General features: G+C 42.3%; 1 protein-coding gene and 1 non-coding gene across 7 annotated transcripts in view; one reads left to right on the forward strand and one right to left on the reverse strand.

The window, feature by feature from the left end:
• Positions 1-16,945, reverse strand: part of HERC2 (HECT and RLD domain containing E3 ubiquitin protein ligase 2) — a 233,164-nt gene that overhangs the window by 177,465 nt on the left and 38,754 nt on the right. For all 6 annotated transcript variants that reach the window (NM_001206081.2, XM_010801779.4, XM_015474311.3 and 3 more), the window contains 10 exons: positions 13,895-14,114; positions 11,225-11,325; positions 10,572-10,728; positions 8,982-9,092; positions 8,269-8,440; positions 6,510-6,683; positions 4,685-4,873; positions 4,000-4,151; positions 1,860-2,017; positions 1,656-1,769 (listed from right to left, as the gene is read on the reverse strand). In NM_001206081.2, the coding sequence (NP_001193010.1) occupies positions 1,656-1,769; positions 1,860-2,017; positions 4,000-4,151; positions 4,685-4,873; positions 6,510-6,683; positions 8,269-8,440; positions 8,982-9,092; positions 10,572-10,728; positions 11,225-11,325; positions 13,895-14,114 (1,548 nt within the window). The remainder of the gene's footprint in view (positions 1-1,655; positions 1,770-1,859; positions 2,018-3,999; positions 4,152-4,684; positions 4,874-6,509; positions 6,684-8,268; positions 8,441-8,981; positions 9,093-10,571; positions 10,729-11,224; positions 11,326-13,894; positions 14,115-16,945) is intronic.
• On the forward strand, positions 824-896 carry TRNAE-CUC (transfer RNA glutamic acid (anticodon CUC)). The gene has a single exon. It is a non-coding gene; the product is annotated as a tRNA-Glu (tRNA).

Below are 16,945 nucleotides of genomic sequence, written 5' to 3' on the forward strand. Positions count from 1 at the left end.
ATCCTGGTACGGGAACTAAGATCCCACATACCTCAGGGGAACTAAGCCTGGCACTGCAACTACTGAGCCCACACACCTCCACTAGAAAAGCTCTCACGCCACAACAAAGGATCCCCACGCCGCAACCAAGACCTGACTCAGCCAAAAACATTAATTTAAAAAATTTAAAAGAAAGGTAAGAAGTAGAAAGCTGACTTTTCATTTTGTTTTAACTGAATGAATAGTAAAGTCCTGTGTGTGCTAAGTCGCTTCAGTCATATCCGGCTCTTTGCGATCCTATGGACTGTAGCCCTCCAGGCTCCTCTGTCCTTGGGATTATTCAGCAAGAATACTGAAGGTACTGAAGGGGGTTGCCATGCTCTCCTCCAGGGTATCTTCTGGACCCAGGGATTGAACCAGCATCTCCTGCATTGGCAGGTGGGTTCTTTACCACTACTGCCACCTGGGGAAGCAATAAGCCCTAAGCCTTACTAGTCTGGCCTCATGAAACAGCTTCCACTAAGTACTAAACACAGAACAAAAGCTCTACTGCCTCCACAGAACACAGTGACGGGACCCACGGCACACTGCACACTGTCTCAGGTCTGCCTGCCAACACTCTTGTTATGCTGACCACATGTCAGACATACAACAGTATTTACTTCCAATAAAAATTTTAGTGCAATTTAATTAAATATGACATAAAGGGATAAAATAAAGTTGCTATCTGTGGGAGAGCAAGGCTGACAGGCTCCCAACTAATGCTGACAGACAGACCCCACAATTCAAAGGACAGACTCCCACAATACTGAAAGACAAATACTATTTTAAAAATATTGGGAATTCCCTGGCAGTCCAGTGGTTAGGACTCTGCACTCTCACTGCTGAGGGCCCAGGTTCAATTCCTGGTCAGGGAACTAAAAACCCCGCAAGCCACACAGTGCAGTTAAAAAAAAGAAAAAAACTCAACATCAAACCTGGTAAGTATATCCACAAAAAGTGTCACACGAGTACAATCTCACTGCTGCTGCTACTGCTGCTGCTAAGTCACTTCAGTCGTGTCCGACTCTGTGTGACCCCATAGACAGCAGCCCACCAGGCTCCCCCATCCCTGGGATTCTCCAGGCAAGAACACTGGAGTGGGTTGCCATTTCCTTCTCCAATGCATGAAAGTGAAAAGTGAAAGTGAAGTCGCTCAGTCGTGTCCAACCCTCAGCGACCCCATGGACGGCAGCATTCCAGGCTCCTCCGTCCATGGGAGTTTCCAGGCAAGAGTACTGGAGTGGGATGCCATTGCCTTCTCCACAATCTCACTAATGAACACAAATATAAAACTGAAATTAAAAGCAAGTATCATACTGTGAATACACAAAGACTAACAATAAGCAGGATTTACAACAGAGTATCAAGGGTGGCTCAACATTAGGAAAAGTAGTCATAATAATAGAAATAATACATCAATTATTCCATTTATTTTCATTTCTTTGTTAAAAAATAAAATGCCCAACTAGGAAGGCTGGCCCTGGGCAATGGAAACTACGAGTCTCATAACATCTCCACCTCTTCCAAACACACTGAGGTGCATATGCACTTAGAGCCTCCAAAGCTCACTCCCTCTAGGGAAGTGGCCCTCCTCATCCTGAGAGCTCTCCCAAGGCAGCATGTGCTGCACATACCATTCTCTGTCACGGCCAGGGTCTGAGCATCACCACTTCCACAAGCCACATCAATGACCTTCAGTCCTTTGAGCCCCGCAACCAGCATGGGAATGGCCTCATCTTCACTGGAGCCTTCAAACAGACAGGACTATTGTTACTGCAAGTATTTGAGAAAGCAGCGGCCTTACGCAGCGTGCCCAAGCTGGCTCAGAGCAGACGTACCGTGGCCCAGTCGGCCATAGTTCCCCCTGCCCCAGGTGTACAGCTCCCCTTCGGCTGTGATGGCTGCACTGTATGTGCTTCCACATGCAATGTGCACCACATGCTTCCCGGCCTGCTTTCCAGAGAAAGCAGAGATCACCTTAGGTTCCTCAAGAGGCCTGTGGAGACAAAAGGAGCAAACATGAATGCACTTCTGAGCCTTTCCTACTAGTGACACTCCCAGGAATGAACTATCAGAGCATTGAGATAACTTTGCCTTTCAGGCGTCTTATGAAATAATTAAGAAATACAGAATCCAAACACTTACATGATTTTTTGTTAAGTGGGCACCTAATGCCAAGCGTCACACCCAGCATACTGTTAAAGACACAGATGATCAAACCCATGGCAGCTTTGGTCACAGTGGTCTGAGCAATGGCCTATTCACAGACGGCACAAGTGCAGCAATATGAAAGGAAGAAGCTCAGGAACTGCACCGAGTAACACAGCCAGAAACAAAATACTCCAAAGTGGCAAAAACCAGCAGCCAGAGGTGGGGAGCAGGGGTTGGCTGCAGAAGGGTCCAAAGAAGCCGGGGTGAGGGGTGCTAATAGAAGCACTCCGTATCTGTTACAATGGCTCCCAACCTCAAGCATTTGTGAAGCTCACCAAACTGTACATAGAAAGCTGGTGAATTTGTAAATCTCATGCACATGGCTGAAATTTATATATATTTGTTAAACAAACAGGGAAGAAATGATGGGCAAGGTTTACTAATCACACTACAATCTATTTTTCAGAAATGAAAAGTAGGAAGCAGCAAGGATTAATTGGGTAGAAGAGACCACTAGCTGATTCACTTTCAAAATTAGCAAATGCCCAATGCTTGTAATCTAAAATACGGCTGCCATGATCACTAACACTCATTCTAGCCTCTCCAAAGACACAGCTCACTTATTTTGTGGCACACTATTCTGCAAAATAAGCACACAGAGGGAGGGGCACACGGTAAGAGGAACAAAGGAATTACTCCAGCACCACCTCCCCATTCAGCTCAAGTTTCAACCCCCCACCCCGAAGTTTCTCTGCACCTTCTGCATGTGCACCATTCTACTTTCTTTCCCTTAACTCCTCAGGCAATAGACACGTTACTCAACTAGCACTCAATCTCAACTGAGTGTTATTTAATTACAAACTATTTTATGCATGGTAATTACATCCAACATTTAAAAAGTAAAAAGACTAATGCCTCTAACCCAAACCTCAACTCTTTCAAGTCCTGTGAGCCCCAAGCCAATCCCTGTCTCCCTGTTACCTGAGATTAACAATAATTCTAAGTTCTGTGCTTGTAATTCCTTTTCTTCACTATCATTTTACTAGATTTGTCTGAAACTCCTACAACACTATCAAGTTTAGGACACCAAGTCTGCTGAATGCTAACACCCAGAGTGCATGACTCTTTTTCCACAATTTGGGATCCTTCCTGGATATGTCTACTTCCACCCAGTGAGAACGGGCCAGTCTCCTCTCAACTCTGCGGCCGCCCACTCCCTGCTCATGGCTCTGACAACCTCGAAATGGGCTGCATCTTCAAACTCGACCTAAAACTAATGTTTTCTCCACCAACCTCCACTCACAACAGTAACATGAAAGGCTTCCTGTGACTGCAAGGCAGCCATCAGAACTCTTTATTTTCATGACTCCACATTTAGAACAACCATTCTGTTTTGTTTCTGGTCTCTTACAATAGTCAAAATAACACATTAGAAAACTCGTCATTTTTGTAGCTGTGAAAATCATAGTATGGCTCAAGGAAATGAGGACGTTATCTGATAGAGATGTGCTGAGGTAACAAATGAAGGAAGAAGAGGGTGGAATTCAGTTTAGAAAACTCTGCAGTGAGGATGCAGTATGTGTATCAACAGGAGTAGCAAAAGCCAGGGGAGAAGAACACAACGGCCCACTGCCATCACTGTCTATGCAGCATGCAGAAACCCCCATGTCACAAGGGCAGATCCATCTAGGGGGGCAGCTCTCTCCATCGCAGCCCTGCACGTCTGAGCAGCTGCACAACCCTCACCACACTTTTCTTTGCCACCTTATTTTGGTTACAGCAACACAAAAGCAGAGTGTATCAGGTACAGGAACAGGCTGCACATACACGGTGTCTCCGTGGCCCAGACGTCCGCCGTCCCCGCAGCCCCAGGAATATACCTCTCCAGTGGCTGCCAAGGCCAGGTAATGGTGACCGTCTGAATGGGCAGCAATTTTTACAATGTTTCTGGAGGCAAGCCCCTGGACCAACTGGGGGGCCTAAAAAAGGTAAAAACAGGAGGAAAATTAGTAAGCAATCCAAGGACAAGAAAACTGCATGACTTGCCTCACTCGTGTGTCTTACTCTAGTAAGCCCACTTAGACTAAACCTCTCTGGTGGCTGTACAGCTGGCCTGCCCAGACCTACAGAGCAGCACCAGGCAGGTGCCATGTGCCGCATGGCATGTCTAGACCACTTCTGCACAGGAAATGTGCAACTACAGGTGAAGAGCGCCCATCTGCCATCATCCCCACGAGTTTCTCATCTGTTACTTCCTGGTCCCAAATACAGTTTGTAAATGGGAATAATAGTTGACAATAATTGACACTATAAGGAGTTCCTGAGCTTAAGAACTAAGAAATTCTGCCCCAAAATCTTGACAATAATGATTTCAAAAGACTTTTAAATACAATTAATAATATACAATGAGCTGCTGCTTATAAATCTTCAGAAATCAACCGACATAAAAAAAGACAAGATATGTAGCATACATAGCAGAGAGCCCCCTCCACCAACCCACCCCAGGACCTACAAGTGTGTCACTGTTGTAGGCTTGCGTGTATACACGGCCATTCCTCGACAAGATCAGGAAGCGCTTCTCTGCACAGGCAATCTGCGTGACCCCCAGGTTGGCAAGGCCTTCACACTGAATGGGACCGATCACATTGGCATAGTACTTCCATCCTATTAACCCCCATCCTATGACTTCTTGTAATGATCCCTGTCAAATAATGAAGTAAGTAAATATTTTCTTCATATCACCAAGAAAATTTCCTTCTTAGAAAAAAATTAAGAATAATTCATAAAAGGAGTAACAAACAGATATAATAAGATAAAAATAAAGCAAGTAAAGAAGGAAGCTGATTCAAAACATTAAAATAACTCAGAACACCCCATACAGCCTCCGTTAGCAGGTAAGATAAGTAAATGGACAGGTTACTTTTCCAGAGCATTTCATTTAACAGAGCACATTAAAAAGTAGAACAAGTAGATCTTAAATATATTTTCAAATGCTCAGAACATAGGTTACCACTCTGCCGTAACAGGTAGGGACCCAGAGGTCTGCACGCCTGCAGGTAAGCATCCCTGCTGTTAGTGGGGTTAAAGGAGTCAAGCCGCATGACAGCAACTGGGGGATAACCAGCTCCCATGTCCTCCACACCAGGTACATCACAGCTGCACACGTGTGCACCTGCGTGTACACACAGAGAAGAACAAAGGTCGTGTACACACAGAGAAGAACAAAGGTACGAGGGTAGCCATCGCAATACCACCTACACAGCAAACTTCTAGCAACACGAGTGTTCACCAACAGGAAACTGATTTTAAAAAATCATGACACATTCACACGTGGACCACTAAGCCGTTTTTTAAAATAAAGCGAGAAGCTCTTCACTCATATAGAGTATCCTGATTAATGAAAAGACAAGCTACAGAAGGGCTATAACATACTACCACTGAGAGAACACTGAGAGGGCACATGAAGACCCACAAAGTGAGAAGCAGCAGGTGGAAAACTGGGTGAGACCAGGCAGAGAGACAGGACGTGTCAATGCACCCTCGCATTTAGCTTTTACTTTTGAACCATGTAAATGTATTATTTGGAAAACATAAATTACTGTAAAATAAAATAAATACTCTTCAAATTGAAAGTTAGACTGAATTCCCTGGTAGTCCAGTGAACAAGACTCTACATTCTCACTGCCAGTGATCCAGATTCAATACCTGGTCTGGGAACTAAGATCCTACAAACCTCATGATGCAGTCCCCACCTTTCCCCCAAAATTAAAAGTCAGAAAAATCTGCATTTTGCTGCATAGGAGAAACTAACATATTTCAAATCAACTACACTCCAATAAAAATTAATTTTAAGTACTTATACTATCAAGAACAAAGTTTAAAAACTCTGGATTAAAATCAGGATTCTTTGTGTGACCTTTGCGAAGTTCACTCCAAATGCAGCCTTCTCATCCATATGATGGGACAACACTGCAATGATTGGGTGTGACTGTATGAGGTTCTCGGTGAGCCTGTATCAGCAGATCCTCACACGTGTAGATTAGTGTCGGACACACCACTATGTTCCTGCTAAGGAAGACAGCACAGCATGCGGCTATGTGAACACAGGAGACCTCTCTGGGGACATACCTGCTGAATCTGGAACCTGGGATGGGTCCTGAACCTCTGTGTATCAGTCTGCTCACAGTGACAGCTAGTGACTAACACCTCCAAGTGTACACGTTCGGAAGCTGAAAGCAAACTTCAGCCCAACCCCAGAGAAAGTGAGTCTCCACACAGGCACAGAATGAGACTCTAGGAACAAATACAGAAAGAATAAACCTTGCTATCCCACTTACCTTATGAGATGTTGGAGAGCTACAGAGAGGCGGCATACACGGGGTGGCCAGGCGATCTAAGTGTGCCATGACAACAACTGCAGTCTGTCGCAAGTCTATAGCAAGCTCATTGTCTTGTGGAAGAGTAAGGTACCTCAGGAAACTCTCATTGGGGCTCAGAGGGCCAGAGAGAAGCTAAAGAAGAAAAGTAAAAAAAACAGCTTCAGAAATGGGAGAAAATTAAAGTAACACAAGTAGTCTTTCACCGCTCTTTATATTTTGATACCCACAGTCAGACATGACCTGTAAACCTCCCTCTCTTTGGCTGTCACATAAGAAGTACTGCTGATGCACTGAGATCTACACACTCACTGCACACGGAGGTGCCCATACATCCACACACCCATCAGCTGTGTGCCAACTCCACACAGGTCAGGGACACTGCCCCATCTTCCTCAGGTTCACCATCCCAAGGACCTTCAGAAGAATGCAGAGCTATCTACTTGGGAACAAAAGCACTGTACCTCAACTTGGCTTTGAAAACAGAACAATAACCATTATTTTAATCTAAAGCTTGCCCACTCATCAGAAAAGTAACAATTTTGTTTGTACATTAATAATTCTAATTCTGCTAATACCAGAACAGCCTTATTATCATCAAAGACTGTAAAGTAATAGAATAACTAGGCTGGAACTTCATATCAGAACTGCTAAGTTTTTCCAGAAAAGACCTGCAAACTCAAACTTGTGCCTTTCAAAAGCAGCAGTCCCAGGGGTTTGGAACTAGGCAGGCCTGCTCTGCCACCAGCCTGTTTCCTAGGACTGAACACAGTGATGGCTGAGGTAACATTTTCTGCACAGAGCTCCACGCTCAGGAAGGGCCAACAGATTGAGTCACTATTTTCAATGCTGTTTTTCGAACATTCTTCTAAAAATGTGTATTTCAGACCTGGCTCCTTGCTGCCAACGTAGCAGATGCAGGCTAAAGGAGGTGTGGTCCGTAAATGGCACGTGAAGCAAGACAGAGGAGGAAGAGAAGATTTGCCTAGTGCCCCTGGGAGGGTCAAAACCAATCCACAGTAACTGCTCTCAACAGACAGAGTGAGGCATTGTTGCTCCTTCCCACTCTAGCTGAGCCTAGACTCCCTGCCCCACTGCCCATGGCTTGCTGCAAGTACCATCAGAACACACTTGACTCTCACACGTTTTCCTGAAATAGCATCAGGATTTTTAATACATCTTTATTCCGCTACTATTACCTTGCTCCCACATGGAGGTGAGCATGCCTTCTTTACACGTTCCACAGCCCCATCACAGCCAAAGCACAACACAAGTGGTTGCTGGGAACACACAAGCACTAAACATACAAACACAAAGGGCTCAATGACTCATGCAGCAGGAAGAAAACTCCGTGGCCAACAAGGCAGCCGCAGACAGATCTCTCTAAAAGCACAAACTGATTATGTCAAGAAGCGTGCTCCTAATACACAATCCAGAACAACATCTACGAAACACAGCTGGCTCTGATCCCTCCTTAGTTGCTGCAAAGAATCCAAATGTGACCATGTCAACTTCTGCTGCATCAACTGTGACCCAACCATGACCTCCCATACCTATCCCACACCTGACTCACTGTTGTAACTGCCAAAAACACACCCCCGCCAAGAAGCAACTACTATCACAGATATGTGCTCTGGGCTTGTTCATAAAAGGTTAAATCCTTTAGGATAAGCAAAATGAAGACAGCTATTTAGGTGCCACGTCTCATGATGATACCTACGTGAGTGTCCACCTCGGCACAGGGGCCGTCTTTGCTGCAGACGATGCTCCGGAATCTCCGCAGCAGCGGAAGGAGAGGGGCACTGGTGCCCTGGGCAGACCGCTCATTGTCAGTCTCCCGTGTCCCACTATCCCACAGGTGCAGCAGCAGCAGGACAGCAGATAACATCTGACTGGAAGAGAAAATATCCTCATGCTCTAGTAAAGACAGATTAATTTTTTTGGCCACAGTCTATAAAAAATAAAAGTAGATAGCTAAATAAAATTGAAGAAATACTTTAAATATGAAAGGTAACTAAAACAAGGCCATGAAAAATGAAAACAAATCTAGGCAGTAAAATCGCTAAACAAATAATTTAGCACAAGACATCCATCTTCTGTGGATAAGAAATACAAAACCAGTTAGGAAGTTCAAACAGCACTTTCTACAGGGAATTTCTAGGACCTTAAATTAATGGAATAAAAATAACAATTTGAAGAAAATTAAGAGAGAGAGACAAAGGGAAAAAAACAGTTTCTAGACTACTAGAAAGTTGATCATAAAAAGGAAAACTTAAAAGTGCAGCCAGATCTGAAAGAAGGGTCCTGGGACATGGCTCTTTGATCACAGATCCTCACACGTTTGCTGCAATCACAAATAGTTCAAGGAAATGCAACAGCTGCTCAATACAGAGGCGTTTCCCAACCACACGTCCAGTCTGTGGCACGCCTCACCTCAGCGCGCCTCTCTGCACAGCCAGTTCTAGCAGGATGGCCAGGGCCAGGTGCTGGTCCTGCAGGGGGATGCTTCCTGGCCCTTTGGTTCCAGGCGTTCCATGAACATCCCTGAAATGACAGCGGAGGATGCAGGGACAAAGTGATAACAGAGCTTAAAGAGAACATGCTTACAATAGGCATGCTATTAATGTTAAACTAATTATACTCCCTCTCCCATGAAGAAGTGTTTTTAGTATTTAGAATCAAGTTTCTGAGACTTGCTTACTCAAATTTAATCAGATACTCTAAGGATACAATTAACTTATAAGACAAGATTTTATTATAAGTATTGATTCAGACACTATAAGATGATTACATTATAAGACATTCCAAGTTGCTACAGCATAAAACTACTTATATCATTATTCAAATCATGAGGAGAAAAATGTTTGTTTAGACATGTTTCCAGTTTCAGTGACATGTAAGGCTATTATAGTATCAACATTCATCTACAAAAGTGGAGAAGAATCCATTTATAAAACCATCTGAAAACCTACAGGCAAAATGTCAGTTTACTTTTATTTCTGACCAAAGAAATAATTTTAACTTTTCCTTGTTCTCCAAAAATAAATAAGTCTTCTTAACCCAAGATGAGGGAGGGAGGATCTTCCAACATCACTCATGAAGTCACTCAGTCATGTCTGACTCTTTGTGACCCCATGGACTGTAGGCCACCAGGCTCCTCCATCCATGGAATTTTCTAGGCAAGAGTACTGGAGTGGGTTGCCATTTCCTTCTCCAAGGGATCTTCCCAACTCAGGGATCGAACCCGGGTCTCCTGCATTGCTTTACCGTCTGAGCCACCAGGGAATCGCCCAAGCCTATTTTCAGGGCCTCCCAATCCTAAACTCCATGGCAATGACATCAGAAACTCTGAATAGCTAAACCCACAGCACACTGGCATGGAGACCACGGGTGTCTTCCTTGCTGCAAGGGACACAGCAGGTGAAGAGAATGAGAATAAACTCTCTTCCCCTGTCTCTGCTGTTTAATTTTGTATTGAGTATACACATTTTCCTTAAACTTAAAAACTATTAACAAACATGCAGAGCACCTAAGACCAGAGTTCATGGCTTTCCTTAAAGAAAAATGATTTACATTCATATCTTTTCACACTGAGAAGACCTGCTGTAGGTTTAAACATTTCGTTCTGAATCAGTTGTTTAGTCCCACATCGTCTATTAGGACAATACCCACCACTCAGAATGGTGGCACCTGCATTCACTGAGAGATGCATAACAGGTGCTCAAACACTTTAGGAAATACTGATATCCAAATCATAAAATTTCTGAAAAAAATAAGTAACAAAAGCATGATTCATTTTCCACTCCATTGAGTATGACAGCCTACTAGGTGTAATCACAATATCGAAAGTCAAACATTTGAAAAGCTGAGAACCAAAGATCTGGAATCACAGGGCTGACGGTATGCAGGAAACATGCCAGGAATCAATCTACTAAGTTTCTTATCTCTAAACAGAAGAAGAGACAAGACTCTGAAGCGGGCTGGAACCATTCACACAGTAAGACATGAAAAGGAACAACTCACCCAGTCACGACGGACCTGAGGAACCGGGTTGCTCTTTCTACCACCTCCAGCCACACAGAGGATACCGTGCTCTCATCAAAAAGGGAGGCCTCAGGCAGCGCTCTCAGAGCATCCAGAGACTCCTGCAACAGCTCACTGCAGAGGTCCGCGTCCTCTCCTGGGCACACACACACACACACACACACACATATGGCAGATGAGGCCGTCCGTCCCCCAGCAGCACACACACTGAGCACTCCCCACTCTCCCAGGTGGGTTTTCTAGTCCCAGAGTGAGAGAATGACACTGGCACATTTTGTATTTCCCACTTTCCTCTCAATTAGAAACCCCAAGAACTCAGAGATTAAAAGTTAACAGTTGCTCCAAAGTCAATTCTTTATTTTATGACTCTTATATGGGCAACTCTACTTTCTGGTTGTCCTAGAAAACATATCAGTACTGAGGCACTGCAGTGGTTTACCTGGAATGTGTGTGTGCATACACACATTTTTAGGCCTAAAAATCAAACTGACTATGAAGTCTCTCATTTTACCAACAAGGAAAATGAGGCATAGAGAGCACATAGACCATCCTAGGGATATGTGTTGGCAGAAGTGAGCCAAGAATCCACATCTTCTGACGTGGCAGGAAAAGAGAACATGCTGGGCACATACCTGAGCGCCAGGCCCTGCGCAGAAATGCAAAGGCGAAGGAGAGAGCTGCCCTGGACCCGACTCTTGCCAGACCTTCCACGCCTTTGCCTGCAGGCCGGGAACTGCAAACAACACACATGGGGTGGGGGAGAGTGGGAACTGTCAGTCAAGAGGCATGTGCAAATGCTAAAATAAAGCATGCAGTACAAAAGGATTTGTTCCAAAACGTGATCAGTGGGTTTCTTTAGATAGAAGATCACAAACAACTTTTAGTTTGACACTTTAAAAACTTTTACCAAATGTCCTTTGTAAAGGAAAAGCTTTCTCTTTGAGCAAAAGAAAGATATTTACAAAGAATTTTAAATGACTTGCAAAAACACAAAAATAATCTCAAGGAACTAGTATTATTAGCTGGATAAACAGTAAGTACATAAAAGGGGGGAATAACCTCATGCAATAAAGAAAAGGCAGGCGACAGGTGAGGAGCACACAGAAGACAACGCATCCAGGCCAGGAGTCTGCTTTGGCTCTCTCCCTGCCTGGGTAAATGTGACCACTGGGTCTGCAGGCCCCATACTCATGCTCTTCTCCTTCATCCCGCCTCCTGAGAGGTTACCCTCTCCTGAATTTAGTGCTTATCATTCTCGGATGTCTTTTTAAGCTTTTTATTACTTACATATGTTAATGTAACAAGACATGGTTTCGTTGTACATCTATTAAGAAGTCATACAAACCATAAAAATCATCCTTGAAAAAAAAAACTAGAATACAAAAAAGTGTGTACAATATAAACTTAATCATAAACAGCAATTTTATTTTCAACTTTATACTACCATGGTTTTTGTACCATATATTTTATTCCCTTTCATAATCAGTTAGAAATGCTATTAAAAATGGGCAAGATATGGAATGATCTCCTCAAGACACAATCAAGTCAAATTAGCAGTGAAGAATGTGAGGACCCAACAGAGACGGCTGGTAGGCACAAGTTGGTAAATCCTGAAGAGAACACAACATGTGCCTGGGGAGCTCTGAGGAAACACAAACAACTGCAGTTAGTGGCTGCCTCCTACGAGGCAACTGGGCGCCTGCAAGACAGGAATAAGGAGATTTATACCGAATAAGAATTATAACCTTAAAGGATAAAGATGTATAATAAGACATGTGGTCTTTAAAACAATAAATACACAGAGAAAGTCAATTCAGATGAAGTGGGAGGAGCACCCCACACAGGGAACCCTTTAAGAAACACATTCCAGGAGAAACATGAGTCTAGGGCTCTCCTGAGCCAATCGTGACCTTATCCACGGAAAAAGAGCCCAGTAGTCCTAAACTGGCATGGTGCAAGAACTGCTAAATCTTCAACAAGTGGCTCTCTATTTTATAGATATTTAAGCAAACAGAAACAGAAACAGTTTGGACACACTCCCATCTACACTGATCAACTATTTAACCCAGAGCTAGTTCTGTGAAAAAGGTAAAAACTCACTACTATCCAAATAGGTTGAGAAATTAGGAAATCTATAAATATTTAGGAGATAACACAATACATCTAACAAAATGGCTACAGTAAATAAGTGACAATACCAAAAGCTGACAAGGATAGGAAAAAACCACCACTCATACTTGGCTGATGAGAATGTAAAATTGTACAGTTATTCTGGACATAGTATGAAAATGCCTTACAAACCCAAACTTAAGACCCAGCAATTGCACTCTAAGTTATTCATTCCAGAGAAACTGAAAATTATGTTCACAGAAAAACCTGTAGAAAATATTCACAGCAACTTTATTCAAAATACTCAAAAATTATAAACAACTGAGATACCTTCAAAAGGTGAGTGGTTAAAAAAATATGGTACACCTATACATGGAATCCTGTTCAACAGTAATGACACATGCATATACCTGGAAGAACCTCAAAGGAATAATACTGAGCGAAAAAGCCAACCTCATAAAGTTACATAATAGACATGGAAAACAGGTTAATAGTTACAGCTATAAAAAAGGGTCCCCTGACTGGGGCAGTTCTGACAGAAACCTACACCTGTGATAAAATCACCTGGAAAAACATACACACAGGACTGAGAGCACCTAAAACAGGAAATATGAGTGACACAGGTAAAATGTACCAACGTCAACATGCTAACTGTGATTTTGCGTTACAGTTTCCAAGTGGCTAACCCTGGAGAACCCGGCCAAAGGGTATAAGGAATCCCTGTATCATTTCTTACAACCACAAGTGAGTTCATAAAAGCACCTCTTTAATTAAAGAATGAGTAAATCACATTAAGAAGAAAAAAAAATGAAGCATCTAAACTAGTTAAGCACTACTGCAATATGATAATTTCCTATCCAATACCAAAATTAAACAAAAAGAACATAATGTTCAGATCAGATTATCAAATCTTGACATGCTGATCTAAACTTCTGACCGGTTTTTACTGCTACTGACAGAAAAGTGTCTTTAATGGGACAGGTTACAGCATGGCCTGATACTTCATAAGCAAACTGGGAAAGCCATTCTCCAAATTATATAAAACATACAAAAAGGGAAACCAAGAATAAAATTTCAAAAAAAGGAAAAAGCAGACTACATTGTAAGTCTTAATTAAACTTTCCTTATTAAACAAACCAGCCTGAGTTTTACATTTAGCTGTTATCAGGATACTTTCTTAATTATATTATTACCTTTTTTTGTCCACAGGAGGCAAAGAAATGTTGCTGCTTTTCCACTTAACTTTGACATTCTCCTGGAAAACGGTTCTATTCAAGGCAATGAAATATCGTTCCAAAACAATGAGCCTCTGCTTGAGTCTCAGAGCTGAAAGGGTGGTGGTCGCTGACTGGATGGCCAGAGCTTGCTGCTCTTTAACCAACACAGAAAGACACTCCTTCAATTCATTCACATCTAGAAAACAACATAGAATATCCAACCTCTGAATATCATGGGCACAGTTTGTTTTAAGGTTGATAGGTAATAATAATAGGTAACACTTGAGTGCTTAATATGTGCCACAAATGATTTTGAGCACTTAACACACATTAGGTAATCCTCACAGGCCCCATAGAGAGGCAGTACTGGGAGGGCATTCTATGGAAGAGGCAACTCAGCTCAGAGTACCTGCCCAATGTCACCCAAATGAGTGTGGCATTCTGTCCTTCTGTAAACATGGTATAAGGTTAAAAAAGTTTTTAACACAACACTATGAAGTCAATACTTATTAGCAATACATTTCCTAGACAGAAAGAAAAACCATATTCAGTATTTTTATGTTATGAAAACAAATTCATAATGAAAATAATGCTTCAATAAATTGCCCAGCATACAATACTCATGAAAGTTGATACATTTACTGGAATGTTTCAGAGGAAGATGAAATTAACTAGTCAGAATGTGCTACGGATAACGGGTATTTCATTACACTACTCCTTCTACCATGTATGTTTGAAATTTTCCACAGTTTAGGACTTTTTTTAGGTACCTAGAAGAAAGTTACATGAATGAAAATAATTAAAAGGAGTCTCATCTAGCAATTAATCATAAAGCTGTCTAAAGTTGAAATATAAGTTACCTTCCACCAATCCCTTATAACAGTACAGTACCCAGTGGTGACCAGAGCAGGGGTGTCCTGTTCTTTTTGTTCTATCGCTAATGCTGATTAGTTATGAGGCTAAATCAATCAACACCCTGATAGCTTTATATCCCAAGAGACAACAGCCACATACCTAGTGAATGTCCCTATATGGAAGATACCTACTTCTCAGCTACCCATGACCTCAACATGCTTTTCCCATGAGAAAGGAGATCACAGAAGGCATCAGATGGACACACCTCACCTCTCTTTAGGGAGGCCACCAGGACAAAGCTTCTCTCACCAAGCACAGGCATTATGGCACAGAGACACACATTCAGACACCAGAGGCTGGATTCCAAGTATGGAAAGTTCCACTAGCTAAAACAGCCCATCATTACAAAATCTAGATGAAAAATACTTTAAAAAACATATATATCTTTTAAACTCCACATTAGGCTCAAGATGAAGTAGAAAGGTTTGTATGTGAGGTACTATCCCTAGCCTTCACAGGCATCCTTGCAGAATCACTGTTGGCCCACCGAGAGATGCCTGATTCCCTGTAGACACACAGGAGACGTCACTGAAATGGCATTGCCAAGGACAGCTCATCAGAATTTCTTCCAGAGATCAGGTCTAACAAATGGCACCTTCCAGAACAGTCATTGCATTCTCTACCATGCAATGATAAAGTCTCTCATCTGCTTAGCTACAAAATCCAGAGATAACTGTGAAACTTAGAGAAAGCACATATGCTCTTGAGCATCTGCCTGCTCTCCTTCCTGACTGTTCTACATCTGCTTGCCCTGTCCAACTCCTAATGCCAAGAAATCAGTCAGTTTTTGCAGGATACTTTGAAACAAGTTGGTGAGTGTTTACATACACACACAGAAATAAATCATGAGACCATGTGGGGAGCCAGCAGAACTCCAATCCCCTCCTGACATTAACAAAGTACAGCACCTTCTTGCTCTGTCAGAATGGTGTCACAGAAAGCCAGTGTAATAGTCTCAGGATATAACATGAAGATGCCTGTGTTTCAACAGAAAGTTACTCACCACATCACGAACCAGGAAGATCTCAAAATTAATTTTCAAAAGACAATCAACAGATGGAAAAACCAAGATGACAGAGACATTAGAATACTCTGAAAAAGATTTTAAAGAAGCCACAGATTAAAAATGCCTCAAAACCAAAAACACACTTGAAACGTGAGAAAATAGAAAACCTAAGTCAAAAAAGATGTCTTTAAAAAAAAAAAAAAAAAAAAAGAACCAAATGGAAATTTTGGAACCAAAATAAAAAGTTCAGTGAAAAGGCTCAACAGTAGAATGGAAAAAAAAAATTAAAAGCTGGAAGTTGCCCAATCTGAATCAAGACCAAAAATACACTGCAAAAAATAAAACCGCGCTGAACTATGCTAGAAGGATTCACCAGCACATTACATGAAGCAGCAGAAAGGCTCAGTGAACTCAAAGACAGGGTAATTCACCTAATCAGAGCAACAAAAAGAAAAAAGAATGAAAAAAATGCAGAAACAGCTTAAGGGATACATGACACAACATCAAGCAGCTAACATTTGCAGGGCCCCAGAAGGAGAAGAAGCGGAGAAAGGCGCAGAGAAGCGATGCAATGTAACACAGGTACAAACCTGCCAAACGGGGAGGAAGCAGACACTGAAATCTAGCAAGTCCAGGGAGTCTGAGATGGACATGGGCACACTGCTATACTTACAATGGATAACCCACAAGGACCTACTGTAGGTATGTCACACGGGACCTACTCGATGTTATGTAGCAGCCCAGATAGGAAGTGAGTCTGAGGAGAATGCATACACGTGCATGCATGACTGAGCCTCTTTGCTAGTCACCTGAAACTGTCACAACACTGTTAATCAGCTATACCCCAATACAAAATAAAGTTTTTTAAAATAAATAAGTAAGAGTCACCTATATTCTACCTACAAAAGACTATCTTCAGACAAGGACAACACACAGACTGAAAATGAAGGGATGGAAAAAGATACTCCATGCAAATGAAAACCTAAAGAAACCTGGGGTACCTACACTTAGATTAGATAAATAAATTTTAAAACAGAACTGTAACAGGAGACAAAGAAGAGCATTACGTAATGATAAAGAGGTGAGTCTAACAAAAGGACTAACAT

Source organism: Bos taurus, chromosome 2 (genome assembly GCF_002263795.3).
Source record: "Bos taurus isolate L1 Dominette 01449 registration number 42190680 breed Hereford chromosome 2, ARS-UCD2.0, whole genome shotgun sequence".
Taxonomy (NCBI): Eukaryota; Metazoa; Chordata; class Mammalia; order Artiodactyla; family Bovidae; genus Bos; species Bos taurus.